The sequence below is a fragment of the Bombyx mori genome, chromosome 3 (assembly GCF_030269925.1).
Source record: "Bombyx mori chromosome 3, ASM3026992v2".
NCBI classification, from domain to species: domain Eukaryota; kingdom Metazoa; phylum Arthropoda; class Insecta; order Lepidoptera; family Bombycidae; genus Bombyx; species Bombyx mori.
In genome coordinates this window covers 9442410-9469937 of record NC_085109.1, presented here as the reverse complement: position 1 = coordinate 9469937, position 27528 = coordinate 9442410, and the positions used below count along the sequence as shown (strand labels likewise).

Here is a 27528-nt window from a genome sequence, read left to right as displayed (position 1 = left end):
AGTTTTTTTGTAAATCCTACCGATAGATCAATGTCAACAATGAGCTCGGCACATCTCTATCGAAATATGACATTTGTTCTACAGTTTCAAAGATGGCGGCCTTGTCGCAGTTGCTTTTTTCTGCCAAACAATACTGAAGAAATTGAGTTAACCAACTATTTTTACCAATTTATAAAGAAAACTTATTAGTTTGTAACACATAAGGCTTGTATAATCTTTCTAGTCATATTGATAATGTGATAATAAGTGTACCAATGGCTTCCAATAGTTCCAATGTGCAAGACTCGCCAGTTCATCAGCAGACGTTTGTGGAGGAGATTGATTACAGTGAAATACAGGAGCTTTCGGTAAATATTTGGACACAGATACGTTTTGACAAAATCAAAGTTTTTAATAGCATGTTCTGAGATTCTTAAAAATTCGACAGGTCGTAGGGAAAGGGGCCTTCGGTGTTGTCTGGAAGGGTGTATGGCGGAACAGATTTGTAGCGGTAAAGCACATAAATTCAGAGGCGGAGAAACGTGAATTTGCGATCGAGGTACGCCAGTTATCTCGCGTATGTCACCCAAACATTGTGCGATTGTACGGAGCGTGCACGCGGGGTGCTCACGTATGCCTCGTCATGGAGTATGCAGAAGGTGGCTCTCTCTATAATGTACTACACAACCGACCCAAACCCAAATACACAGCAGCACATGCAATGAGCTGGGCCCGCCAGTGCGCTGAGGTAATAATTTACTATTGATCATCAAAATACAAAAGCCAGTGTATTATATTAAGTATTATCTTAAATACAAAATTATTTTTAATTGTGCAATGGATTAAAAATACCATTGTTTTAGGGTGTAGCATACCTTCACTCCATGAAACCAAAACCATTAATACACAGGGATTTAAAACCACCCAATCTATTATTAGTGGGTGGAGGGCAACGCCTGAAGATTTGTGATTTTGGCACAGCAGCTGATAAGGCAACATACATGACGAATAATAAAGGCAGTGCTGCTTGGATGGCTCCTGAGGTTTGTATTCCAAAAACAGTGTAATGCAATAATAGAACTTTACTACTAAACTATATGTATAAACTAAACTTGACTATAAATAATTAAGATCATTATAATGACGATGAAAATGAAATAACTATTATTTTGTGTTTGTTACTTTTTCTGCTTCATTCAGTTTTATAATATTATTACCAGCATCTAATAGTATTTTAAAATTATAAGGACAAACATTATCTTTGAAAAAGAGTACGGAAAATAAAATCAATATTTACTTTTATAACTTTTTTATAAAAATAAAAGCCACAATGAAACTTAATTGCATGGATTATAAAAGGAAAAACTTTAAAGTACTAATAGTTATTGAAACCAAACCAAAATAACTTGAATTTCATTGTGTGTAATAAGATAAGGTGAAATTACAAATTACTCAGCAAATTGTTTAGCGTATAGAAATATTTTAAGCTTAGCTGAATTTAAAATTTAAATCATTATGCTTTTAAATATTATTTAACCACAATGCCTTATATTAGATAGAAGAAATAAATGAATAGGAAGATTATAATTCAAAGCTTTTAAAACATTACTGTTTAATGTTTTTCAGGTATTTGAAGGATCAACATACACAGAAAAATGTGATGTGTTCTCATGGGGGATAATACTGTGGGAGGTATTATCTAGGAGGAAACCATTTGAAGAAGGTGGTTCTGCATATAGAATAATGTGGGCGGTGCATACAGGTTTGATCTGTTATTTAAATTGTTATTTAGTGAAGATACAATAGTTGATCGTTGATTAGATATTATGGTAAAACTTACTAATTTTCATCCAATATGCTTATTATGACAAAAAAATTCGTGCTATTAAATTTTAAGAAATCTATTATGGTTGCGAACAAGTTTCGATTGACTGTGTGTTAAAAATTTCACACTTGCTTGATTATAAAGTGGATCAAACTGAGAATCACATCTCGAAGCGTACTGTCATAATTGGGTCACCTATCATAATTGGTTACTCTTGCTTATGGAAATGAAGAGTTCAGTGCTACTATCCTAACCTGCTACTAAGACCCTGTATTTATGTGTGTGTGTGAAAACAGGATAAACTTTAAGAAAAAAGATCTTAATGGAAAATCTCTACATCACAATAGAAATTGTGGTTAATAACCTAAGTGTAGAAAATAGGGATATGACCAAAAAATTTTTTCAAGACAAAAAAATTACTATTGTTGACTTGTGTGTATTTATCACAATCATTTTAATATTTAGGGTAATTGAATTAATAATATGCTGATGCCTGAATTTCAGTTACATAACTGTGAATTTTCAGGTCAAAGACCAAATCTAATAGAGGGATGCCCGGAGCCAATAGAGCAGCTGATGACACAATGTTGGCACAAAATACCAGCACAAAGACCAAGCATGGCCAAGGTATGTTTCATTTTAACTATTAATTGCTCTCAAGGTGCAACCTTTTGAACTGAGCAGTTTGGCTGTCTTTTAAATTTTACTTCATCAAATATTAAACAGTAAAGAGTCAGAATTCAGCTTTCACATGAAGCTATTTTATAAGTGAGACTATTATTTATAAAATCATGTATTACAGTTACGTTTGGATTGCATTTTACAAACATCTTACAAACAGAATTACCAAAACGAAAATGTAACTGAACTTTGTGCATGTGTCACAAAAAAAATCATGTTATGTGGCTACCAAAACCTATAGACATTACAATGTGAATGCTGCCATGCAGCTTGTGGTGTATATGTCTCAATTGAATGGCAGTTACACAAATTATAATTCTCGTGGGCTTACTTTTAAATGTCTATTTTTTTTTATATTCATCTACTAACATTTTAGGGTATTTATCAAACACTGATATACTTGAAACTTTTTTCAGGTAACGGAAATAATGTCAGCACTATGCGAGTTCTTTCCGGGTGCTGACACGCCGATAAACTACGACGACTGCGAGGTGGACGACTCAGAGTGTTCGGAGGATGAGTGTGGCTCTCGAGACAGCCTCGACACTGACACAGAACACGATATACTGTCTCAAGTACACATCCCCACTCAGTACCCCGACCATAGCACCTCCGACCCCGTACTCAGGAACATCGACACCCCGTTACAGCCGTCCAGACCGCGCAGCTACGTCGAGACGCAAGTGAGTAAGCTACAGAACATAATGGCCGCTGAGGCGCACCCCAAAACGACGGCACTATCGAAGGACGAGTCCGACGCCCATAACAGGGTCGGTGCCATTAGGATTCCTCAACACTTTAAAAAGTCTGAAGATTTTCTGGAAGCCGGAAGATCGCCGATCAGCATCAACAGGACATCGAGCTCGCCCGTGCCTTCAGAGAGGACCTACGTGCCAAGCGAGGGCAGCACACCCCAGGACTCGTTGCGAGTCATCAAAAGTCCTGTCGTCTTCAGCGAGAGTTCATCTCCGCGGAGACTCTCGCCCATCCCCAATTACAACATCGGAAACATTAATCCGCGACATATAGATACGGATCCTTATTGGAAGAGGGAGGTTGATAAACTGTCTCCGACCCGAAGTCCTTCGGTCATGAGTAACTCGAGCTTGCTCAGAAAGGAAGATTGCAACCAGAATTATTATGACAGATTGAGCGCCACCAACAGTCCAATGACACCAGTGAGAGAATACAATGGGAACGTAACGCAGAGACCGATCAATTCGAGCATACAAACGCCATTACATATAGACGTGGATCCTGTAAGTGCACCTGAACTGTTACAAAGTAGTTTTACGTAGCGGGGAGTAGCCGAAGGCCGTTCTGTTTTATTACGTTGTATTCAATATTTGAAAGTTCCATTTAAAATTTGACTTTTGCTCTATTACAGAACACGTGGGAAATCATCAATGCGCCTATACATTTTGATGATTATGTTGAAGTGAGGAATCATCCTGGTTTCGACAAATACTACATCGGCGGTGAGTACGATCAAAATATCCTAGCAACTAAACACAAAAAATTAAAAAAAAAATATTACCGTCTCTGAACTTATTCTGGTTTGTTTGCGTGCTTAAACAGATTTAATAAAAATAAAAATAATTGTAAATTGTATATAAAATTTTGTATTTATATAAATGAAAACGTTACGTATCTTAGACCTTTCTGTGGTGTTTCACAATACATCTGTGCTTAATACAAAAATAATATATCGAAGACAGTGAATCACTAGCACCGCGGTATAAATAGGTATGCACGTACAACGTAATGTGCTCCTCTTAAATGTTCAGATCATGAATACACTCGAATAATGTATGAGCTCTAAAATTATGTTTTGACTAACAAGTCTCATACAAGAGAAAACTTTTTTTTTTTTGCAATGTCATTGACATAACTCTTTTCTTGTAGCAGCCGAGATATACGACCCACGTAACGTGCACATTATATTATTAAATAGACTTTGCGAATTACGGCCGACAACGGTTTGCTTGCGTGCGTGCTGACTTATCAAGTAAAAATAACGAGTCGACACATTAATTTGTTGAAAACGAACATTTTTACTTGACCTAAAAGTTTTTCTAAAGTTCATCTAAAATTTTGAAATGTCATTACTAAACTGAAGGTTTTGAGATTCTCGGTTTCGTAGCCTCGTTTTATTTAATGGAGACTTGTGGTATAAAGATCAGTTGTTAATTAATTGGAATCTTGATACCTTAAATTTTTAGTTCAAGGAATAAAACTAATATTTCTAGCGAGTAACGCATGACGTCACTCGTGGCTAATCTACCACCCGAGCGCGTAAACTTATGATGTTTTTTTAATGTTAAATTTAATATGTTAAATTCAGGACGCTAATAATTAAAAGGCAGCTAAAAATTCTCAGTGTCCTGTTTTGACTGATCTTTACGGTTAACAATTCGTCATAGACAATTTATTTAATATATAGGTCAATTCTTACACAGACAACTTTTCACACGGGCAACGATTAACAAATAAGTTCGATGCGGTTGGTTCTAAAAATCTCATTTATAAACAATCATGCAATAGTCGGCATTAAAAAGTAAATAAATATCGAAAAAAGTCTCCACATAAAAATCATTGCTACTATGAATTTACCCAGAGCATCTCTGTCATTAAAATACAGGTATAAGATAACCAAGGTTAAATAAACAGAAGGTTCATGTATTTCCCTACAAAAACAAGACACGCAGTACTGTTTACTGATCTGATCTGTCGTCTAAACCAGTCAGAATGTATCATTGCATCGCATGAGTAATAGCATCGAAATAGCTTAGTCCTTTCGCCAGGACATTGCATCTGGTCTGAGTCACGTGCGTCATAGTTTATTCATCTTGTACGATCAAACGATAATGTCGTTTTATTAATATTTCAAATTTAAATTAGGAATAGAACGAAATTTGTTCAATTTAAAATCGTTTTCAAATGAGTGAAAACGTATTTCCATTTCTTGTTATATTTATGTATTAGCAAGAATGTTATTAGTGATTTTTTTGTATTTTGATTGTGAAAAAACTATCTGAAATGGAAAATTTATTTTGTGTCAAATTGACATTTAAGTTCAGTGGCTGAATTTTTGTTGAAGTGTTGTTTTGTGTAACATCCAAATACTAGGTCTTTGGTCTGGATAGTAATCACTTAAATATATATGGTTAATTCATGTTTGGTTCTGAAAATACTTGTTTTTTTCTGTGTCTCAATCTCAGTAGCCACAACACGGCACAAAGAATCCGCCTTGGATGAAATGTGTAAAATTATTTATGTATTTCTATCATAATTATTTGTCAGCAAAAATTCCTCAGCAAAACCTCATAATAGCTAAAGTAATTTAAAATATGGATGTGACGAAAATTTTACAGGTAAGTCTCCTGTAGTTAATTCTGACGAAATTAAGGACCGGTTTATACTACATATGAGTCGTCTATTATCAAAGGTGGCAATCTGTGCATTTGGACAAAAGTTTTTTATTGATATGTCAATACAGATTGATTTGAATATAATCGTCTCCTTTAAAGAATACGGTTCAAAACCTGCATTAAATAAAGGTTAATAGTTAACCTGTTATTTATCTAAGATGTCGTTCCGAAGAGTTTTGTGACTGCCAATGGAATACAAAGTCAATAATTCGTTTTTCTGATTTACCAATCATTGTCCAAAAGTCAGATTGCCGGCTTTGATAATAGTCAACTCATATCTACTTTAAATCTTATTTTTAAACAAGTATAATAAACAACATAAATTAGAGGAAAAATATCGTGCAGCATTAAAAAAATCTTTAAATATAAATATGTTTAAGAAACAAAATCAGCTAACTCTATTTCCGATATAAAATTTTATTTCGCTAAAGTAATTTACTGTACATAAGGATTTTGTGGAAGATTTCACGAAATAACTCTATATTCTGGTATCAGTTAAAAATCTCAGACAACAGTGTTTTTTAACAAACCAACCGCTCTGACTCATTTGTACAAAGATCCCAGATTATGGATGGCGAAAAATACTATTGTGTTTGGGTAATTGGTGATAAGAGTTTTTGTTCGCATTCCTTAACATTATCAATATGAAGATGACCTCATAATAAACAAAAAAATAGTAGAAAATTGACCTCGACGTAAAAGCCGAATACAACGTTTTAAAAGCAACAGGTCATTTGAAAACAGATATTAATGTATTTTCTTCCCTAAGTGAATCGCAAGGAAAACAATGTGCGCATCGTAAACATTGTAGAAATGCATAAAATAAATAGCTTGCGTGGGCGGAACATCACAAAATCGAAAACAAATTGTAATCACATCAGGTCGCCTAATTTATTTGAAATGTCACGAGTTTCTAATTACACACTGATAAATGTTTCATTTGTGAATCGGTCAAAGAATCACCGAATTATTTCAGCTCCCATACATATCGACTCTTTTTGTGTAACAAGAAACTTATACCTGCTCGTGAAACCCAGAATACCGGTTATTATCTTAACACATCTACATTATTTACTTTATTTACTCTCGAATGTTTAAATTTATTGCTGCAGTGTTTCCTATCATCAAATTTATTGTATGAATCATGTAGTCTTCCTCGATTGGTTGGTGGGGCCACTTTACGGTGAATTGCGTTTTATTGTCCCGAAAATAACCATTTAATTTTAAGTTCCCATTTTCTTGTACAATTTTGTAGAAAACATTCAAAACGTAATTCGATTATTCCAGTAATTCTACAAAGAGAATTAGTATTTATTTTGCGGAAAGCTGGTGATTTCTTTGAAATTGAACAGGATAAGTTTTAGTGCCTATTTCCTTTGTAGAGCTGTCAAAATGAAATATTATTTCGGTAAACAGTTTAGACGTTCTGTGAATTGAATTCATATATTTTATTCTGTCTTTATTTTTATTGAACGATTTTTTTCGTTAGTTATATACGGGTTAGTAACTGATGTAAATGATGTAATTTTTTTTATATTAACATTATAGGTTCTTGGTTAGTTCGATGGATAATATGGATTACGAATAGAATGGTTAATTCCGAGATGTTCAAATCGTTCTAATTGTGAAAACTTCAGGGTGATCCTTTTTTTTCCCTACCTATGCTGATAGCCTTGAAAGGCTATTTCAGCGTTGCCCTAGCGTGTAGGTGAGCACTCGGGGCTCAAGCCGGAGGTGTTGCTAATACTGGCCCTAATCAGAGCAGTGCTTCGCAGAATATACCGCCGGATCGGAAACGCGACCTACTGAGAAGATCCAGCGAGAAACTCAGTGAGCTGAATGGTTCTTGAAGGTTTTCTTTCGCAATAGAGCTAAGTCGAGATGGATACTGTCACGAATTTCGATTGTAACATTTGGAACATGCGACACGAGGCGATAGGATGGATACGAATCCTAGATATTCAAATAAAACCAAATAATTATAGTAAGGACTTCATACAATGCGATGTTAGCGAAAAATAACAAGCAAATGGACGTACGTAGTGGCCAATTAATCGAGTCTGGACAATCGAGAACAACTCGATTGTTATGTCAGGGAACGAGGTTAAATATTAACTACCGATTACGATAATATATCGATTGTTTTAATAATTTCGAACAAGCCAATCGCTAGTTTAAAGTTAAAACTTAACAAAACAGAATGAACAGCTCTAGTAACACTTGTTGTGGAGCTCTTGAAAAGTTATTGAACAAGTATGATGGAGATTTTATGATGTTTTCCGGATTTTGATGCTGTTCGTATATTGGTGTGCGAGTAACTAACCTACATATAAACGATCGCGGTGTATAGTGCGGTCCAGATCGGTCCAGATGCGGCCCAGGACGGTCCCGGAGTGAGTCACGCTTCTCGGAAGGGGCCGTGACTATTTTAAACTGTGTCCGCTTACCTTCTAGGAAACGGGTGGTGTGGGACCAACGACCGAACACAACGCCAAGCCGAAGTATTGTTAGATCACTAACGGTGTTACTTATTGCTTCATGAAACCATAAACCAGTCTATGATATGTGGTCACGTATGGGACCCTATGATACTTAATAAACCAAAGCCTTAAGAATAATTCCAAAAGCACTTAAATATATATCATATAAGTAGGTGACGTGATATTTTTTTGCTTTTGCGAAATACCCAAAAAAATACCTATGTATATAGAATGATTTAGCGTTTGCTCCAATTTTAATTCCTGGCAGAATTCATCGACTAAACTTGATGTTTGATCGTCTCGATAAATAGGTAGTGATCTTTCAGGAAGTTTATAGCAGCGACACATCTGGAAATAGTCGTAAAAGCGCGGCGTCGTCCAACGTCCGCTGGCGCAAGCAGATAGACTGATTCTATTCGTTTGCCGACCGCTTCCGGGTTTTAAAGAAAGAAAAAAACATCGTTTAAATATATCACGGAAAACAAGAAATGGTTAATTAATGCTCAAACGATTTTACAAGTGCCATTTTCGTTTCTCTTAGGTTGGATTTTAGAGAGTCCTCAGCAGAAGTCAGCGGCTTGGCTATGCCTCTAGCATTGTGATTATCGATTAGCGACAATGATTATTTATCAATATGTAAGCCATATACACGTCTCTGCAATGTCAATCATGAATATATTTAGAGAAAACAATGAGTCTCATAATACTTGCACGCAACCGTTAACAATCTTGCGTCATTTATATGAGTTAAATCAAAACTACATCTCTTATGTTATCCAAAATACTTCCTCGGCCCTGTCATTCTCCGCTGACTTATAATAAATAATTGAAATAAAAAAACTTTATTTCATTATTACGCCAGAAATTTTTCATGTAACACCAACAATACGAAGATTCGATACGATCATCAAAACGCATAGAACATGTTCCCATGAGACCTACATGCATAATAAGGTTAGAGAGACTGCTAAATTATCTTTGAGACAAATCAATTGATTTGCGCCCTGATGAGTCAGCGCAGACGTCAATGCGGTAAGAACAGTATCGCGGTAAAGTAAATAAGTCGTAATAATATTTTCATGGGTGCCGCCGTGGCGGGCTTCCCGCCGTTATGCGTTACTCAAATAAACAAATGTGTTGATTTTTATACAGTAAAGCCAAAGCCGGCTTTTTGAACGCTCGATCGGAACCAACCTCATCGATTCTCGCAACCTGCTATTGAAATATAAACGGGGTACACGTGATAATACACTGAATAGTTCATTAGTGAGTAAGAACGCAAAAAATATACCTATACCTTTACCTCTTCTTTCTAATACGATCTTACTATAACGTTGATTTAATTCGATTTAGATTGTACCGAGCATCCATCATATTAGGTGTTGTAGTTGAAAATCGTATTCAAAAGCATTGAAATAGAAAAGAAATGTCTATCTAAGTTAGTGTGGTCACATTAGGTCGTGCCTACGCGCGCAGAATATCAATATGGGCGGTTATTAAATTACATTAATTTAGTGATAAAAATCGCAATAATTATTTCAAACGCGGACATTACAACACAGCTAAAACCAGTGCCTTTCGAGTTTCGAAAAAAAAAAAATTCATTCACCTCTCATAATCCTCGAAAGCTAATTCGAGCGGGACTCATTTGTCCGTTGTCAACAAAAAGAAGCGCGTCGCGGGGCGTATGAATCAGCGCGGTACAATTAATCTAATTTAAGGTTATCGGGGAGGCATGGTACGGGTCTGACGACGCACAGTCTCGCGCGGCCGCACGCACTGCACTCTCGCCTCGATGCATCCACGCGTCCGCACTCACGCGCCCGTAAATGTCGCCGCACTAACGCGCCCGCAAATGTCGCCACACTAACGCGACTTACCTTGTGATGCACGTGCGTAACTCAAGGACGATTACAAAAATTATGTTAACGTGATTCTGTGAAATTATGCCGCAAACGGACTGTTCCGTTCAAGTTTCGTTTAAAGTGCAACAGGACTTTGATAAATTTCAAGTTTACGTTGACGTTTTCATGAGTGAGTTTCCCTGATAATGTTCTCGATAACTTAGATTTTGTTTGTCGAATGGTTGGTAGTTTTACTAAAATTCGTTTTGTATATCATCGCCAAGTTTGCCATCATGAGATGAATCATAATTATTCATAATCGTTAATTTTAAATTATTTCATCAAAGTAAATTCAAAATAAGATATACATTGAATATATTTAATTTTACCATGCTATGTATTGTAATTATTATTTTTATATATAAAGATAAAAACCATGAGATATGAAAGAATAGAAGTGATCAATTAACAGTTCAAGAATCGATTTAGAAATTGTAACGATAAAAATCAATTTATTAATCCTTCGATGTTACTATCTATTAGTTTGATATATGAAAGACATCATATTATTAAATTTTAAATTTTGAACTTAACAAATTAAATAAAAAATTATAAATTTAAAATTGAAATACAATTAAATTTTTTTTTTAATCATAAAAATATATTAATAAGAAAAAATATATCTTTAAGCTATTATAGTTTGTTAGAGACATGAATGTTAGAATTTTAAAATAATAAAATGAGATTTATCATGATAAAAATTGTAACCAAAAATCTAATTAAATTTGCCGTGAACAGAGTTTTGGGGTCCGACAAGTCCCCAACTCTCTCGTTTTTATGGACTCTTAACTTCATATAATTTAGAGTTATATTGCCCTATTTTCCCGGGACAGTTTTCTCTGAGTATTTTTGAATCAATCGTAACCAGAACACTATATAAACTTATTCAGACATAGAAGACTGGCAAACTTTTTTGTATAGGTTAAGAGAAACAGGCTAAGGATAGTAACAGAAAAAAGATGGTTAAGATATAGTTATAGGTCTTAGCGATGGGCCATGGCTTACCTCTGAAGCAAATAACAAAACTAAGCGAAAAATAAATTCAATAACCTGTATGAGCAGTCGCTCCAGCCCTTTTTCAGACCACCAATTTAAAAACAATTTCGTTAATCAACTCATTTTTTTGCAATAATGATTAAAATTCATGATTGACGCGTCAATGTAGTAGCACTATTGAATAATCTAAATATACAAATTATTATTCAAATCTTAAAGCAAAGATGTACTGTAAGATACTGTTACTACATACATGTATAATGATATAAAAGTTTTCATCTTAAGCTAATTTGTTTTAATTTGGTCTCCTAAAATTTATCATATTGATGAGAAATATTTCTAAGTGTAACTTCACTTTTTTCTAATTCCCTTCCCTTTAATGTAGAGATCTAATAATAAGACCCAATAACAAAAGAAGTTTAACTTCATGTTAAACAGCCTTCTTTGGTAACACCGAACGTCTCTGATATGTAAAAATTATAGTGAATCTAAAATTTTCATCTCAATAACATAGATTACGTGATACCGAATTGGATTACTTAAATTTTATTACTAATGATAAGTGACAGTGAAATAATCGCTGTCAAACAGTACTGCCAAAAGCTGTCGCGTACTCGCGTCGAGTGACGCTTTCGGCGCGGTGGTGAATCACGGCTAATTATTTTATGATCTGCCAGAGGAGACCGGGCTCTGTGAGACGATAGATGTAAACAATCAAATGGAACTATTATTAATACGTTTTATTGTTGATTACATAAATACGCAACGAGAATAGTACAGAATACCGGCACGTGTGCATCGGACCCACGTGGTCCGATACAATGGTTCCGTGCTTAAAATGAAGATGCAATAAAAATAATGAATGCCTATAACATTTTTGGGTGCTTTATGTTAAAATCGTATTGTTATTAGCAGTAGGCAGCGGCTTGGCTCTGCCCCTGGCATTGCTGAAGTCTATGGGCGACGGTAACCACTCACCATCAGGTGGGCCGTATGCTCGTCTGCCTACAAGGGCAATAAAAAAAAATCGCGTGTAAAATAATCATGAGTAAATCTAAAATCTCGGAAGTTTTCATCCGGTGATTGCAAAGTTAAACGTAAAGTAATTGCGCTACCATATACTTTTTCGCGGCTAGAGTGCATCTTTCACAATTTTCTCCGTAAAATAAAACGAAAATAGTATTTGTGTATACCGTGTCCCGCTGCGGCTAACTTCGACTAAAAAGACCTTTCTCACGATGTTCCACATATTGTTGACGTTTACGAGATTTTTTTTATTTTTTTTCGTATGGCAATAATTTCCATATAAAATATTATGTACCTGCAGCAGACAGACTATCCGAAATTATTTATAAAATATTAATATATTGACCTTTACACAGTTTACACAGATCGGTTGTTTTCGCTCATAAATCATGGTATTGTTCCGAAACATTCAAAGGAAATTGTTTTAATTTTATATTTTCTTTGTGCAATTACTAAAAAGGTAATAATAATTTCATGAAATAAAAAATTGGAATAGTTCCGTAAATATATCGTCTATCTCTTTTTTTGTCTTATACACGGAAACGGACAGTTAAATATTGTTTGTATTGTCGGTCGCGTCTGTTTACATATTCCTCTCCTTATCCTATCGGTCGAGTTGTTGCAAGATATAGTTTGGAGTTCTACGATCAGTCGCTTTCCTGACAGTAACGGTCCTTCATTAGCAAATTTCGATATACATTTAGGAATGGTAGTAATAGTAATGATTCGATAATTAAAATTTGAAGATCCTAAACTACTGATAAATAGCCTTGACTGCCTTTATAACGTAACGTATAACTGACACAGATGATGAATATTCTCTGATTATTTACTGAGTGATTAATATTTACCAAAGAACAAGAGGTTCTTTATGTGATTTTAATTAATCTGTGACTGTTACATATTACCTTTTTGTTCCAAAGGGTCTCGAAACCAAATGTAAGCGTCAAAGTAAAGATGCTTTGAAGTGGAAAATAAAGTTGTTTACACTATCTCGACAACAACGAAGTGTTATTGTTACCTGTTCCGTTTTCGTTTATTTCTTTTCTTTCATCCTTTTCCGCATTGGTCAGTACGAGCAGGATGGTCAGGAAAATGTTTTCAGTGACACTTTCTCTTCGACTTTTAACATATATTACGTAAATAAAATTTGCCCACTGAGTTTCTAGCCGGATCTTCTCAGTGGGTCGCGTTAGATTCTGCGAAGCACTGCTCTTGCTAGGGTCAGTGTAAACTCCGGTTTGAGCCCCTTGAGCTCACCTACACACATTAGGTTGAAGCTGAAATAGCCTCTCAAGGCTATCAGCATAGGTAGGAAAAAAAATGTAAATAAAAACTTCTAACCCATATCAATCAATCACTATGAAATGTAAATATATATTACTCGTGCGTCTCTTCAGTTATTTTTAACGATACATTGTCATTGTCATAACAAGGTTGTAACAGAAAAGCGGTTCGATAGTCGCGCCAATCCCTAAATTTCCTGTATTCTCGACATAAAAATACGTACATACATAAGAAAACAGTTTGTAAATAAGGTAGTGGTGAGACGTTTTGCAGACGGCGCCTGTAGTGATTCAGTCTGGAATACGATTGCCTTTATAGCTTCGGTGTGGTGGCTAGCAGCGGCCGGGACGTTGGCATCAGCATCGCTACATGACTAACCGCTCGCTCTAGATACAATCAAAATATGTGACAAGTTTATTTCTATTCGGAACAACACGTTCTGCCCTGCTCGATATATCCCGCTTCAAAGTTGAACATCTGCTTATTTTTTCAACGACATAAGTAGGTCGGGGCTCGTGTCTGCGTCACACAGCGTCCTGGCTAGTTCAGTTTTCAGTTTTACATTTACGCAAAGTCATTACGTTATTTTTTTCTACGATTGCCCTTCCTCAACAAAACTCTGAATTGAGTGCCGTTTAAATAATCCCCAGTTACCGTAATAACAGCAGTGCAACCTTGAATTTAAATTGTGACAACCATACAATGTTACGATGATTTATTTAAGTATTTGGTTTTCGTTTGGCTTTGATGAAACCAGTAGTGCCTACTTGATTAAGTGACTCTTCAAAACAGGCTCATTATAAAATTAGTATATTTAAAATATATTTATGTTCCATGACATTAACAGCAATATTTCCGAACGATTCTGTCTTCTCGCAACACCTCAACCAGATAAAACATAGCCTCAACCACACAGTAGCAACAAACAAAAAATACACCTTAATCGTTAACATTGTTCCGAGAAGCATCACCACGCAAAGATTTAATAATATTCTTAAGATATAAACCAACGTAAGATCACGCGGTCGACACACGTAGTGGATCAGAGGCTGGTGCCGCGCACCCGCGCTTGGCTAAAATACTCGTCTGACTCACTGCTCGCGATTTCACAACGCTAACTTTGCCAATAGCTTTTGTATTACTTCCTTTTGCCGCTGTAAATTTTATACTTATTTGATTATATGACAAACTAGTTGACCCGGCAGACTTCGTAGTGCCTCAATCGAGAAATAAAAGACCTAAACTTTTGTATAAAATAAACTTAAAACAAACAAAAGGAATGCGTCCGACGGAGAACACATCAAAGGGAAAACAAAATTGTTATTTTTAATTTATTCCGAGCATTTTCATATTTATCTAAATCTTTTAAACCTTCTCTGGACTTCCGCAAACAATTCAAGACCAAAATTAGCCAAATCGGTCCAGCCGTTCTCGAGTTTTAGCGAGACTAACGAACAGCAATTCATTTATTATAGATTAACAATGTCATCGCCTTCACTAGAATAAAGATTTTATTAACCAATACTCACCAGAAGTGAACTCACAACAAATAACTTTTCTCTTAAAAAGTATTAATCTTCTGAATGCCAAAATATCATTGACATACATTATAAAATTGATTATGTTAAGATAATCTAAGTACATAATTCATATGACCATAATAATTGAGGGTAATGTTAATTTAGAACATGGTTACGATATTGACATCATTAAACTTACGAAAATCACTTCCGACGTCTCAACACCCACGCTCCGTAGTAAAACTAAACTAAAACCACAAAATTCTTCTACTCTTCAAATGACTTGATGTTACACGTAAATTCTCTAGTGTAATCTATTAAACATATCTATTTATTGTGTAACCGCTTTGAAGTCTTTTCGAATTTCAAGCTGTACTAAATCTTCAAGAGTTCAAGGAGATACCAGAATTATCTCGCATCTGTTGCCGTGCATTTAATTGTTATCCCGCTGCTACCTATAGTCGTAAAGTGTTCACGTCCAGACATATTCTGTCCTATTAGTCATCCTCATTTCGCGTCCATCTTTAGCTAATTCTTTGATGTGATCTGTTTATAATCACCCATTTAGAACATTAATGGTGACTGGCCCAGTTCTAGTTTCTGTGCAGAAGTTGGCACGAAACTGTAAACTGCCCTCTTTACAAAAGGAGCTAAATATCCAAATAGCGCGCTATTATCTTTTTTGCATTCACGCTTTGTTAAGAACATGTTCTTTCATCTATAAATAATGAAAAGATTGATTGTTTGAAATAAAGAGCAGACAACATTTTGTGCAAACAAAATTCCCAGGATCTGAACTGAAACTCCAGTATGCACGAGCAATATTCCTATTAATTTTACTTACAATACCACCAAATAAACAAATAAGATAAATTTTCCAAATATAAACAGCGTATGATTCACTTTTCTTGTCCGCGGGCCGCTTCTGTATTCAAGTATAAAGATTATTATTGTCCTTATTATAGGTACTTTAAAATGATACGCAAGGACACCTATATTCGCTTCTAGTTATTTCCGGATCAAATAAATTCTCTACATTTAAATCTCATGGACATGTCACGTGACAAGTTGTCACTTTGTAGATACCGACATTAAAAATTCGGATATTCTGTGAACTTTTGGCACGAAGATAAATAAACGGTCTTCATTTCAAAACGTTTATATTATTATACTACGCCGTTAAACTACGAAATTATAAACCGACTGAATTTTTACTTATTGAAATTTACGCCGAATTTCTGGCTAGTGGAAACAAGGAAAACTTAGTTATTTAGGCTTCGTAAAAATTCTATTCGTTATGATCATATTTCAAAATTGCTGCCTTTATGTCTATAAATGAGTCGTCTATTATTATCAAAGGCGGCAATCTGTGCATTTGGACAAAAAAAAATTATTGATATGACAATACAGATTGATTTGAATATTATCGTCTCCTTCAAAGAATACGGTTCAAAACCTGCATTAAATAAAGGTTAATAGTTAACCTGTTATTTATCTAAGATGTCGTTCCGAAGGGTTTTGTGATTGCCAATGGAATACAAAGTCAATAATTCGTTTTTCTGATTTACCAATCATTGTCCAAAAGTCAGATTGCCGGCTTTGATAATAGTCGACTCAAATATAGAAGTTTTTTTATCCAATGGAGCTTATGGAGCTCTTGTTTAATAAGCACCGTCCTTTACAGTTGTTTTGTGTGAGATGTTATGAATATATTGACAGCGAGGTTTTGTAGATTTTTCGATTCCCTTTTTTTTTTATTTTGTCAAACTAAAGTTGTTCATTCTCGCATTACCGCTACAAAGTTTCCAGCGGTTGTCGTAACATTTCAACGTCTGAAAGCATTAACCGATTTCTGCCTGACTGTCATATAGCAGATCATAAATCGCTTCACTAATAGAATAAGTGTCGCCACTTGGACAGTTTCTGTGTGGTGTCACAGCTACACTGACGCAATGAAAGCGGTATGCAATACGATTTGAGTTTAGAGAAAATACATAAATACCATCTTAAGTCTAAACTTAAATAAATTTCTTGCTTCTCAACAAATAATCTTACTGGCCTTTGATTCTCGTGCAATTTCTGGCTAGTAATTTGCTTCGGGCAAAATTACTACCTAGTCGTCTGAATAATGATTTAGAAGGACTAAACAGGATCAGAAATTAGGGTGAATACAAAAAATATTCATTAAAAATTTAAAGTATTTTTTATCTTTTCAACGGTGATCCAAATGATAGCAATAGTGTTGCCAAGATCCGCTTCATCACACGTCATTTTTCTGATGTTAATCTAAACGACGTCATGTTTCTCGGTCGACACGTGGCTTGATTATCCAAATGTGACGTTAACTGAATATTGTTGACGCAAGGACTGTTTCTAACGTGTGATTTCTGCATTAATGAATTAATAATAATAATAAATTAGAAAATACTAAAGAATCGTAGTCATGCCTGGCTGACTTTCGCTAAGAACATTACATCCGCCCAAATTGAATTTTTTTGAAACACCCGGCTACAGCTTAAGAGACCTGACTTTGAATATCACTACCACCCGTGGTTGTCGCAAAATGCTTTACCGAAGAAATGGGTCGCAACCCTCTCTACCTATTATACCAGTACATTGCGATCGGTAACCCGTATTTACTATATGCCTCCACGGGTGTGTCTCATCATTTACTTATTTCTGTCACGAAACAGTAATGCGTTCCGTTTTGAAGAACATATGATCGACAATTTATATTTGGCCCAGTTCCTAAACGTAGTTGACGGCATCCATATTGTTCGGGCCACCTTTGGGCTCCAGTACAAACTTCATACCAGATGGCCTGTAAATTCTCTGTCCAAATGAATAATAATTTGGTTATTTTTTGATCGCTTCTTTGGTCTATCGGTCAGATTAGTGTCTCCAACTACAGAACTACGGAATTTCGAAACCAAACGGAATCATTATATTAAATAAACCTTCAACAGTGCAGTAACCGGATTCCGGAGGGACCAATTGTCATTTTAATTGTTTTAATTATTCAATTGATGAAAGGTTAAAATATGCTTATATTCGAGATATTCGTAACTGTGTTTGTAAGTACAAATGTCTGTATAAGTACAAACATGTGTCTCGCATGTGTTTCCGATACCAATAATAGAAAAAAAATCCAAAGTTGAATGTGCAACGTTTGGTTTGATCAATTCTATTAAATGCTTTATCCCAATAAACTTTTTTCAATAATAACATTAGAAATAGAGATAGCGGGTCTAAATACTTAAGATGATATTAACCAAAAGAAGACTTCCATATCAAAAATAAATTTCTACAAATTTACAAAACAGAAGTGCTGCATCGAATCGTACCATCGACTTTCTTTCACCATATTCTCCAATGAAATGCAATCGACTTTTTTCCGGAACCTAAATTTAAATTTTGAAAATTGTTGGCAGATTTACTAAACAACCAAAACTTAGTAAATGTAATTTTATCGAATCTGTAAGAACCATTGCTCCTGGTGACTAGCAATTATATCCTATATAAGAGGAGAGAAAGAACGAGAGATAGGAGAGTGGGAAAAGGCAGGGAGAGATTTTGTTTATGAAAGAAGGTTTACTGGTGGCCTAGGCCTTTCCAGTTTCACCAGGATAGGTGGGCGAGCACGGGCTCAGCCAGAAGGGTGGGGTTTACTGGCAACTAACTGAGCGCCTCCAAACGAAACCTAACAACTCAAGAGCAGCAGCTGCGCGAATGAATTTACTACCGGATCGGAATCGCGACCCGCTGAGAAAATCCGGCGAGAAACTCAGCGGACTGTTGTTTAGGTTAAGTTGCACGTCGAATTATTTGCGCAGTTCGACGAGTATGGTTACCGGGGTCCCTAAGCCTGCTCCTAATTCTAGAACTGAAGGCGCCTAATACAAAAGTTATTGGATCCGATGGATCCGTAAGGACGTGTCTAGGGCGTCGACGGTGACTGTCTCCTGCGTGATCAAGATTTGAGGAGTAGTCAGCGGCGGCAACGATAAGGCGATTATCATGACGCATAGCCTTATCGAAGTACCGTTCCGACGCTAACTTCATGCGTTTGCGGATCAATTCAACGCACAGGTCATGTAGGTCGATGTTCCTCACGAACCACGCAGTTAAGACGGCTAACCTGCAATAACTGAAAGTAGGAGTGTAACAAAGTAATGAAAATGTACTTCACTGAACACATTGCTATAATTTAATATTAATCCAGATACTACATCTCTTTTTAATAAACGCAGCGTCAAACAACTGTAATAAAGTAAAATCTTTCTGAGATTTTCTGTACTACAGGAACTCGTTAGTTTCTGCTAGTGTTGCCGTTTCCAATTTAAATATCGTGCTTCATCAAAATTCAGTCGTAAAATGGCCAGTGCTAGTCACGTTCGAGCAGATTGGATCCATCAACAGATCCACTCGAGCGTTTCCTTTACTACGCCATTTGCTCGTTAATTATCACCCTGACTTGTAATTAGTAGCTTCGTAATTTCTAAATATTGACCACAGAGAACATTTCCTGTAATAATATATATAATTAAAAAATATATGAAGGTACTAAAAATCTTATTGTGTTAGTGTGCTTAGTTGCAAATCCAGTTGTGCATGAACTAAATTAGTTTAATACATTGTTATGTTCATTATTCCAAACAATGTTTTCTCATTTAGAACGTTATACCTAACCTCTTAGGTCCAACTAAAACCAATAAAGGTTTGAACCTGTTTTGTCGAATAGGACTAGGCCAAGATGCTTGCTTAAGCAGTAAATAAATACATAATACATATCGGTCAAGGACATGTACCGATGCTCTTCATGCAATAATAATAACAAGCAAGATCGGAGTGCTTTGTCACCGAAAACCTTGAACTTTTTAAATTATTTATTATTTAATAATGGTTGGACAACAATATGGAATTATGTCATCTGATCGCATTCTGAATCCTTTACTAGTGCTCGTCTGTTCCTATTGAAATTATGGCGGTAGCTGTCATAGAAAACAAGATGTTTGACAGATGCCTGAATCTCGCTTACGACATTTTCAAGATAAGCTTGCATATTATTATATACAAGTTTCAAACAAAAACATTCGGACCGTCGGTCTACGGAGAAATATCATCGGTAGAAGATATTCTCTCTTCCTTGTAAAACCTTCCACAAAATGCCTTAATTGATTCATACTTTTATTTTCATCTCAAGTGAAAAAAATGTTTTACAGTTTATTTCGATTATAAATATAATTACGAATTATGGGCTCTCTTTTGGATCTGCGTAAGCTATACACTGAGTTGGCACGTTATGCCAGCAAAATTGTTTCCTAAGGGCACGTGTTAACACGCCCGATGACATGAAGACGTGTTTACTAATTAGTAGCAAGATTCGATTCATATTCCTGTTTAAAATGATAATGTATTTTTAAAGGGAAACTTGCGTCCAGTATCTTGCGTATGCTGTTTTACCTTTTACCACACTAAATTAAATTTCTTAACAAGGACTATTTTTATCAGATTGTTTTTTTTATACCTAAACGGAATCAAAATTACAAGAATTTTGAGGTAGGTAGCTTAATTTGGCTCCTAGTTTTCCATCATCCTTCTGCCTGGCGCTTGTTAATCATTCTTCTGAAATGATAAGCCTGGAATGAATAAATTAGGACAGTGGGGGGGGGGCGGATTCAAATTATTTCAAATTACAAATAAATTAAGAAAACAAATTTTACACGATTGGCTCCCATCAAACGATTACGCATCAAACTAAATATCACGTAATTTCCCTTATAAATCAATTTTTGTTCAGATAGATCTTTGCTCTGTTAATATCTTCTAAACATATATTATTAACAAAATGATTAATATCTCAACTGAAGTTGCCAACAGACGCAAGTGCATAAATCAACGGCTCTGTTTACGTTATTGTTTTCAATTCATTGTTTACGTCAAAACATTGCTACTGTTTGTTCGTCAATTTTAGCCACATATTTAATTTCAAATGACAAAACATGACAGACTAACCCATATTTTTGTTCAAGATCTGTTTTTTACGAATGTTTTCAGTCAAAAGTTTGTGTAATACGTATGCCGTGAAACATTTGTACATTACTGCAATCGTCTAGCAATGCACTTTACAAAAAAATGAAGCCCTAAGAATAAAATCAAATGAAAATCACTGTAAAACGATTATTTCACGTATAATTTAATTATTGCATTGTCTTTGACCAACCAAAAATTTACAGTTATTTTTACCATAGAAGCTCTCGCCACTCGTATTTCATGCGTTTCCGATCCGGTGGTAGATTCTGCGAAGCACTGCTCTTGCTAAGGCCAGTGTTAGCAACACTCCGGTTTGAGCCCCGTGAGTTCACCTACACGTTAGGGCGAAGCTGACATAGCCTCTCAATGCTATCAGCATAGGTAGGGAAAAAAGTATTTTATCTTCAACAAAAAGAACTACAATCGAAAAGTGTTTCAATAAAAACAATTAGTTTGATAGTCTATGAGTGATATGTGCATGGACGGATATCTGTAATGGCGGTGGCGGGTTCAACCGACGGCGGTGCCGAGTGCAAGAGGCATCGTCGTGGGCGCGGGTCGTCGACCGGCTGCACATAGAGCGGCGCGTGCGCCCTACCATCGAAAATGGCAGAAAACCTCACGAAGGGCGGCAGCACACGGTGTCCGCATTTAGCTCGGGCTGACGTCGCTGAGTCACCGCACCACGAATAGCGTCGGTTTGTTTGTTGCACCGCCCGCTCCCGGCTCTCCCGCCGATTATTTCGAGCGGACGGCGGCGTGCACAGCAGTGCTCGGCGCACTGTCTCAGCGAGAGGACGCGCCATGCCCCCTCTGCCCGCGCCCCCAGCGCGCTTCCGCCGCATCGACGCGTGTGACGCCACCACCGGCATCGTAACCACCATCAGGGACGCAGTCAGCTGTAGTTGGATATTTTATAGTGAGTGCCGTCGCGCAAGTTCAATCCGAGGATATGCAAGAAACTGTTGCCCTTCAACAACTCTTGCGTCAACAGCGTCGGCCGCCCTTCGCTTGTTTATGTTACTTCCTACCACTATCATACGCCATATTCTTAACAAAATATAAAACGAAGAAAATAAAATTTCAACTCAGTGTTTTCACGGGAAACTTACAGGAAACTAATATATTTGTTAAATATTACCTCAATCCATAACGTTTATCAATCAAGAAATTTATTAATAATAAAACATGTATTCAAAAATTGTTCCATAGTTGTTTGTCGGTTGTCGATCGTTAGTACAATAATCGTTTCTTGAAATGCATTGTTTGCAGCTGCCACAACATTATTTCTAGTGTTGCCCAACGTCGCCTTGTTTAGTTCGCTGCTGCCATCTATTCGCAGGGAAAAGAATCGAACGCCGAAATCCGAAATCTAGGTGAAGCGTCTGACATCAGCAAGTCGAGAGTAAATTTAACTCTTGACGTATTTAACCCTGCCGTACAACCGCGACCAATTCCTTTAAAAATCTTAAAACGTTTGAATTGTTTTCGAACTGTGGCTTAAGCGACATTCAAATTTATTTAAATTTGTCACTCGCCTAATTGAATGTATATGTTCTTTTTATTCTTTAAATTAGGCAAAATAAAAAAAAACGCTGTAGCCACCATTTTATCGGTTAAATGTGTTATTTAACTACTTTTTTTTAACAAGCAATTATTAATTCCATTTTTGTATATGTTACTATAAACTCAATTGCCTTGTAGTTTGATGTACGATGATCCATAAGTAATATTGAGTCTAGTCGAATAACGTGTTTGTGCCTTCAGAGAACTACGTAAATTGTTTGTTTGCCTACTTTATACAAATACGTGTGTAGCGTTATTTATAGATATGCACATAACAAATTGTGGCAATCAAAACTTTATATAGCTTTTTTAACATAATTTTGTTATGGTAACAACATTTTCATGATCTATGACAAAAGTTAACTTTTGTGCCTTGACATTGATTGAGAGATTATGAAGATACTTAAATATTATGTGTATTTGTCTTAAAAAGGTAATTTAATAGATTATTTTACAGCATCATGTTTTCTTATAATATTACTTGATAAATCAAATTGCGCATTTTTTTATAATGTATATAATCAATCACACGTGAATTTAATGTAATCTAGTTTACTGAATTACTTAAATGCCGTAATAAAGCTGATGTTTCGTCGATTGTATTTGTATTATCACGTAAATACACGCCATAAGGTTCACCTAGCATTGATAATACTGCGTAAAGTTTCCCTGTGTAGCGTCCAGCGTTTACGATCTATTGCTTGATCTTAGAACACAACATTACTTCCACGCAATCGCAGTATCATTTATAAATTAATATAGTTCAAACTAGAAATGATTTAACGGTATCTTTACTTAATTTTACAGGTAACAGCAGTAGCTCAACAGGTGGCGAGGGCGGCGCCCCGGCCTCCGAGCCAGACCCCGCGCTCGATTCAATGCACATGATGCTCGACCCGCACCTGCGGCCCATCTCGCCCGATCTCTCAAACGAAGAATCAAAGAGGATATTCGAGAAGCACAAACAATTAGCGCAGGAATACCTCAAGGTACAAGCACATTCTTAAAACTCTTAACTTCACTAGAAAATAAAATTCTAAATAGATTAATATTGCACACCATAAGCGAAGAATTTTTATTACTTTGCTATAGGTACGTTATTGGATGGAAGTTGTAAGTCAGTCAATCTATACCACGGAACACAACGACTTGGGTATTCGCTTTTGCCGTCACGTCGCGAGCTAAGCTTGAAGGAGTGGTAAACTCCGATATGATAACCTTTTTGCGAAGGTCAACTGCGTAAATTCCCACAAATTAATCCCTACCATAACGGATAGTTTCTAACAGATAGACTAAACTTTACTATAGTCTCCAACTTCTTCGAAAAAACCGTGCTATAAGAGGGTTCATCCTGGCCGCCGCAAATTACACGTCTGATGATCGAACGATATACTGTCGCCCTAAAGACGTAATTTCGGATTGTCCAGATCCAACATTCGGCACCGTTCTTATCGAACCCGTCGAATGCGACGAAAGGTTCGACAACCCGATCATCCTTACCCACAGACACAACTCATTGAGTTTCGCGCCGAATCTTCTCAGTGGATCGCGATTCCGATCCAGTGGTTGATTCAGCTAAGCACTGTCCTTGCTAGGGCTACCGTTAGCAAGTTCTCTCAAGTTGAGCCTCGTGAGCTCAACTACCAATCTAGGCCTAATTGGAATAGCCCCTTAGATTACCAACGATTAGGTAGGGAAAAAGAAAAAAGTGTCCATAGTACTCATCAACCTCTCAGCTGTAGATTTCTCCTCGGTACATAAATATGTCTAAGCTTTATCGAAAATCAATTCCCAAAACTTTTTCGCACAATTTTAAGAAAAACTAAGCGTGTCAGTTTTGTAAGTTTCTGATTATGTTATTTTATTACCAGACGGTAACTGCAATATCGGTAGCGAAATCTTCTATCAAATCTTCTTTTTTTTCTACCAATGCTGGTAACGTCAGCTTAACCGAGCGAGTGGGCGAGTTCACGGGGCTCTAACCTGACGTCGTTGCTAACACTAGCGCTAGCAAGAGCAGTGCTTCACAGAATCCACCACCCGATCGTAAACGCGATCCACTGAGAAGATCCGGCGAGAAACTCAGTGGGTTGTTTCTATGGGTTAGATCGCAGATCGAACTCCTCGAGTTCGTCGAAGACGATGACCGGTGCTTGAAGAGCCTAAAACCACCGAGAATGGACTATAAATGGGTTGACGCATACCTCTAAGTGGAATGAATGAAATATTTATCAATAATTTTTTGCAATTTCTAAAACTCTTTTAACTTATGACTCAATAAATTTCTTCCAGATCCAAACCGAATTAGCATATCTCAGTAATCACAAAACGGAACTCGAAGAGAAAATGGATGATGACGAATTACGGCAGAAGAGAGAAATGATACAATTAGAAAACGAAAAGGTATTTATTTTGTCTTATGTTACGAATATAATTTCTTTGCCGTAGTTAAATTTTCATGGTTTAAACTATAGAAAACTAAAAGTATGTAAACTAACATGGCAGATACTTCAATAAAACTTCTTTTTTTTTTCGTTCCGACTTCAAAACTGTTGACTCGTAAATGCTTGATTCGATTTAAATAAAACCTAGTATTTTCCATCCAATTATGATCTTCCAAGTAAAGTTTTATATACTCAAATTGTTAGTGAAACAACGAAAAAATCTGGTTTGAATGAAATAGATTATTGAGTTTCGTTAACATAGACAATAGAAAGATCCTTTTTGACTAAATATAGAAAAGTTCATACTATGTGACTATAGTGCCAAATATCTTGCAGAAATGATACTCACGTTAGTTGCTTTCACTTTCATTATTATTGGTCTTAAATAGCCAATAATGACTTTCTAAAAGATAGCAAAAAGTTAGTTCCCATTCGGACCACGCTCCTATATGAAGCAGTCAGCGCAGAAGTGGTCTAAGCTTAGTAATCTAGTTATAAGCTAATTAGCTAGTAAGCTAGTTAGTATAGAGATAATGAGGTTTGAATTTACTTTTACACTGATTCAGAGGAAAAAATAATACGCGCAAAAATAATGTTTACAAAGCCATCTGTTGTCTAGGAGTAAAACTATAGGGACTAAATTAAAATAGTTAGTCCCTATCCATAGGGATAGGGCGGTTTTGCATCAAAATTTATTATATATTTATATAAATAAATTGCAATATATAAGCACGAATATGATAACTTGTGGGTTAGGCCACTTTATATATACTTGTGAAAACAGACGTGGCGTTTTTACCGGTAGTAGGACCTCTTGTGAGTCCGCGCGGGTAGGTACCACCACCCCGCCTATTTCTGCCGTGAAGCAGTAATGCGTTTCGGTTTGAAGGGTGGAGCAGCCGTTGTAACTATACTTGAGACCTTAGAACTTATATCTCAAGGTGGGTGGCGCATTTACGTTGTAGATGTCTATGGGCTCCAGTAACCACTTAAAACCAGGTGGGCTGTGAGCTCGTCCACCTATCTAAGATATAAAAAAAAGTTTCATTAAATTCGCAATTGTCATTAGGAATGTGTTTTATTTACAGGAATCCTTAATAAAACTGTACTGCAGTCTAAACAAGCAGTTAGCGCGAGCGGAAAACGACAGTTGGCTTCATTCAGAAGAGATGCCCCACGAGTGACACGAGGCTCGCGGGGCCGCGCCCTTTGGGACCACGTCGTGACGTCACCGCGCGACCACAACGCACATTATTGCGTCACTATTGTACATAACAGAGGGAACAGTCTTGCCAGGAGTTGTTATTTTCGTTAAGTTCAGTGTTGCCAAAGATCCTTATTTTTGTGTATAACGAATGATCTAGATGCGTAGCTGTAATCTACGCACCGTGCATCCTCAAGTTACACAAAATGTAATAATTAAATCTGTTAATATTCGTTTTCTAAGTTATAGAAATATCTCCCGTGATTAGTATAATATTATTAGAACATAACCATGTTGTAGCGTCTAATGATAGTAATATTGGCAATATGCACTTGACTGAAAAGTTTATTTTTGACAACGGTTATCTTTTTATGTGTATATAAAAAGATTAAGCCAATAAAAAGTGGTAATCCCTAAAACTTACCTTTTTTTCAATCAGTAACTAACTTTTGGCACAGCACTGCACCTTTTAAAATGTTCTGTGCCCTTAGTGCTGTCACTGCCCACTCTAAAAACACAGACACATAATATGATGTTACATTAATAACATACTTTGTGTCAATATTATATTAAATTTTCTTGGAAATATTGGACCGGTGCTAATAAAATAATTGGAATGTTTTAAATTTTATACCAGAGTGGGGTTGTGTCATTGATCTCAACATACCAAACGGGCTATCACGTCTTCTCCTTGACTCAAAACTATTTTGGTTTTAAACCTGCATGTTAAACTTACTTATTTCTTCTATTATGAAAATGTCTTAACGATTTTCTATTGTTTTAAATTCTTACTAATATGACCACCGTATAATGGATTTTTGTATAAATATATACATATATATCGTCTTTACTTATTACGATTATGGAAAGCACGTTTTAGTGCTTTTTAACTTGGGATTGATTACTTTTGTGTGCCCATATTAAGCGAAATTAGTCATTTTGTTTTAATTTTTTTATATATATAGAATGACGTGTATGCATTTGTTTTGAATGTTTTAAGTGTAAGGTAGCTTGATAAGTACAAAGTTAATTGTAATAAATATTTTAAAGGAATTGTTTTTAATTTATAAATCTCGATAAGATCCTTTAAAACTAAAAAGTTCCCTTAAAGCTCGTCATGTAAATGAGCTCTGCTTTCAAGAACCACACAAA

General features: G+C 36.0%; 1 protein-coding gene across 3 annotated transcripts; it reads left to right on the top strand.

Annotated features, from left to right (window-relative positions):
- The first annotated feature begins 50 nt into the window (after positions 1-50).
- Positions 51-27429, top strand: LOC101744000 (mitogen-activated protein kinase kinase kinase 7). 3 transcript variants are annotated; one of them, XM_004931683.5, is made up of 10 exons: positions 51-347; positions 428-727; positions 843-1022; positions 1606-1741; positions 2331-2431; positions 2902-3744; positions 3873-3963; positions 23536-23717; positions 25021-25131; positions 26261-27429. In XM_004931683.5, the coding sequence occupies exons 1-10, from the start codon at positions 255-257 to the stop codon at positions 26354-26356; spliced, it is 2133 nt and encodes a 710-aa protein (XP_004931740.1). In that variant the 5' UTR covers positions 51-254; the 3' UTR covers positions 26357-27429. The 3 variants fall into 3 exon arrangements, 2 of the variants coding, with proteins under 2 accessions (XP_004931740.1, XP_021207294.1); XM_021351619.3 differs by having other exon boundaries at positions 62-347; positions 2902-3168; XR_009976744.1 differs by lacking the exons at positions 25021-25131; positions 26261-27429 and having other exon boundaries at positions 69-347; positions 3873-5859; positions 23536-23663.
- Positions 27430-27528: the final 99 nt, after the last annotated feature.

Excerpts from the sequence above, each read along its gene's own strand:
- LOC101744000 (XM_004931683.5), top strand. The coding sequence starts at position 255 with ATGGCTTCCAATAGTTCCAATGTGCAAGACTCGCCAGTTCATCAGCAG. Across the intron at positions 728-842 it reads GGGCCCGCCAGTGCGCTGAG|GGTGTAGCATACCTTCACTC; the intron begins GTAATAATTTAC and ends CCATTGTTTTAG. Across the intron at positions 1,023-1,605 it reads CTGCTTGGATGGCTCCTGAG|GTATTTGAAGGATCAACATA; the intron begins GTTTGTATTCCA and ends AATGTTTTTCAG.